This window comes from Ctenocephalides felis, unplaced genomic scaffold (genome assembly GCF_003426905.1).
Source record: "Ctenocephalides felis isolate EL2017-DRISC unplaced genomic scaffold, ASM342690v1 CF-g0.4_SCAFFOLD_03571, whole genome shotgun sequence".
NCBI lineage: Eukaryota > Metazoa > Arthropoda > Insecta > Siphonaptera > Pulicidae > Ctenocephalides > Ctenocephalides felis.
This window is the reverse complement of record NW_020539725.1, coordinates 50473661-50476030: the sequence shown is the minus strand read 5'-3', so window position 1 is coordinate 50476030 and position 2370 is coordinate 50473661. Positions and strand designations below refer to the sequence as shown.

Genomic DNA, 2370 nt, shown 5'->3' with positions numbered 1-2370 from the left:
GCAGCTCAATCGTCAAATTAAAAAAAAGATTAAATAACAGAAATATTTATTCCATTAAACGTTTCGACACTTGTGTGTCATCACTCAGTAATCAAATCAGGAAAAACAATACAAAAAAATAATTATGATGTAAAATTGATTAAACACTAAATTTGTGTAAATAATAATACATTATTTAACAAACGAAAATTGAAGGAGCACATATTGCCCTCCTATATTTAATGTTAATACTAGCGGTGCATTGTGGACACTGATCAAGGTCACAACGCCGTTTGGCTAAAAAATGAATAATAGTTTACCCAATATAAACTTAACCCTTTCCACTCGCTAATTTCAAGATTTATATGAATTTTGCTGCCGAGGGGCTGCATCCGAGTGAGAAAAGTTAATGCGTACTATACGAGCATTAAGTATAAAATCAGTAGGTAATCCTGTAACCAAATAAGTAAATTGCATTTATTATATGCAAAAAAACATTCACAACTAATTTTAAATTGAAAAAAAAAACTATAAAATATTGTGTATATAAATCTTGTGGAATTACTTAAACTTCAAGTACTGGCTTTGAAATTTTTTCTGTAATGAAAAAGATTTTCCGATATCGGGGAAGCACTATTAGTATCAAAGTAAATATAGTTCTTAATAAATAGCATTGACTCACTCTCACGTTTATCTAGAAGTACTTAGAGATAGATGTCCTATAAATTCTGACAAATCTTGGAAAATATTTATTATTTTATTAATTGTTCAACAATTAAGTAACTCAGCTGAATCAGCATAAAATAACAATTTCCAAGCCAATATGAAGAATTTAGTAGTTTTCGGGTTAGTGCTAGTGGCTCTATTTGCTGTTACAATGGCAGAAGACACCCATGAAAATGAGAAATTTGAAGTAAAGATGTCAAAAGTGTCTTTGGATGAAGTAGAGCCAGGTATATATAAGAAAATCAATAATTCAAACTACTATATAGTATATTTATGCTATTCATTATTATTTGTTGAGACAAAAATTACTGTAGATATTTTGGAACAAAATATGCACAATGCCAATAGCAATTCTTTATTTTGCATCACTGATATAACTCTCAATTGTAATTGGATAACACGCATAAATATAATTATTAGCAAAATAAAGTAAAATATAAAGATAAAAAAATTAAAAAAAAGTTAAAAAATAAAAATGTTCAAAAATAAAGTAATAAAGAATATTTTCATTGATTTATTTTGACTTTGCTGGATTTCAATATTATTTATTACAATAAACATTATTCAGCAAAAATGGTTAATTACATTTTTACAGTAAAAATATATATTCAATTTTTATGTTTTAATTTTTGTAGCACCACGTGTAGTATGCCAACTTGGAGGAAATAGATTATGCAATGCTCGGTGCATATCTCTAGGAAAAAGAGGAGGCGCGTGCAAAAAAGGAACTTGCTACTGCAGAAAGTAAAGAAAACTACCATAAATTATCATTTAGCACAAAATGAATAACAAGTTAACTATTTATAACTTATCCATTTGTATATTAGCTTAGATAATCAGAATACAATATCTATGACAAGCAAAACAATAATTTTTCATACACCATAGATTTAGACAAACAAAAATCAAAGTAGTGGCTACAATACTTGTTTCAAATAAAAAATGTTTAAATTACTTTGAAAAATGTTATTATTGATACAACAATTTAGTGATCATATAATTGGAAAAAAAACTCTTTATCTTAATGTCACTCAACAAACATTACTTAACACACATCAGAACACATCAGACTATATTTGAGACATTCCATATCTCTGAAACGCTGAATCAATTATTTTTCATAATTAAAGAACAATGAAGACTTTTGGTAAGAAGGTTATATTACATATATATATATATATATATATATATATATACACATACATATTATACATATAATTTTGTTCTAAAGAGATACTGTCTTTAGGTCTGTGAGTAAGATATACAATTCTCATTTTCAAAACGGAACTTCATAATATAAGATTCTCATATGTGATGAAGTACAGCAAATCACTTCCATAATAAGTTGTTTTGTGATATGTAAATAGCCAGCTCCGTTTCTAAATACTCGTTTAAGTAGCTTCAAATACAAATACTTTGGTAAGTAAAACCATCGCCGTTGTCTGAACTTTGAAGTATAGCTTTCGAGGGGTAGCTAAAGTGACATATCACTCCGCAAGTGATTTAGGGGTAGATAACTGAACGTTTACAAGCGCGATGGGGAGCAAGCGATCTGGAAAATGATTTCAGATTTTCAAATTGATCGTTACCGATGTTTATTGCCCAAGTTATTAGCTACAGCCGCGAAAATTATCATTCCTCGAATGATGTGATCAAATTATATTA

The 2370-nt window shown here is 28.2% G+C and overlaps 1 protein-coding gene across 1 annotated transcript; it reads left to right on the top strand.

Annotated features, from left to right (window-relative positions):
- The first annotated feature begins 856 nt into the window (after window positions 1-856).
- LOC113384442 (defensin-1-like) lies at window positions 857-1561 on the top strand. Its single transcript, XM_026622155.1, has 2 exons — window positions 857-932; window positions 1341-1561. The coding sequence occupies exons 1-2, from the start codon at window positions 857-859 to the stop codon at window positions 1451-1453; spliced, it is 189 nt and encodes a 62-aa protein (XP_026477940.1). The 3' UTR covers window positions 1454-1561.
- The last annotated feature ends 809 nt before the right edge of the window (window positions 1562-2370 follow it).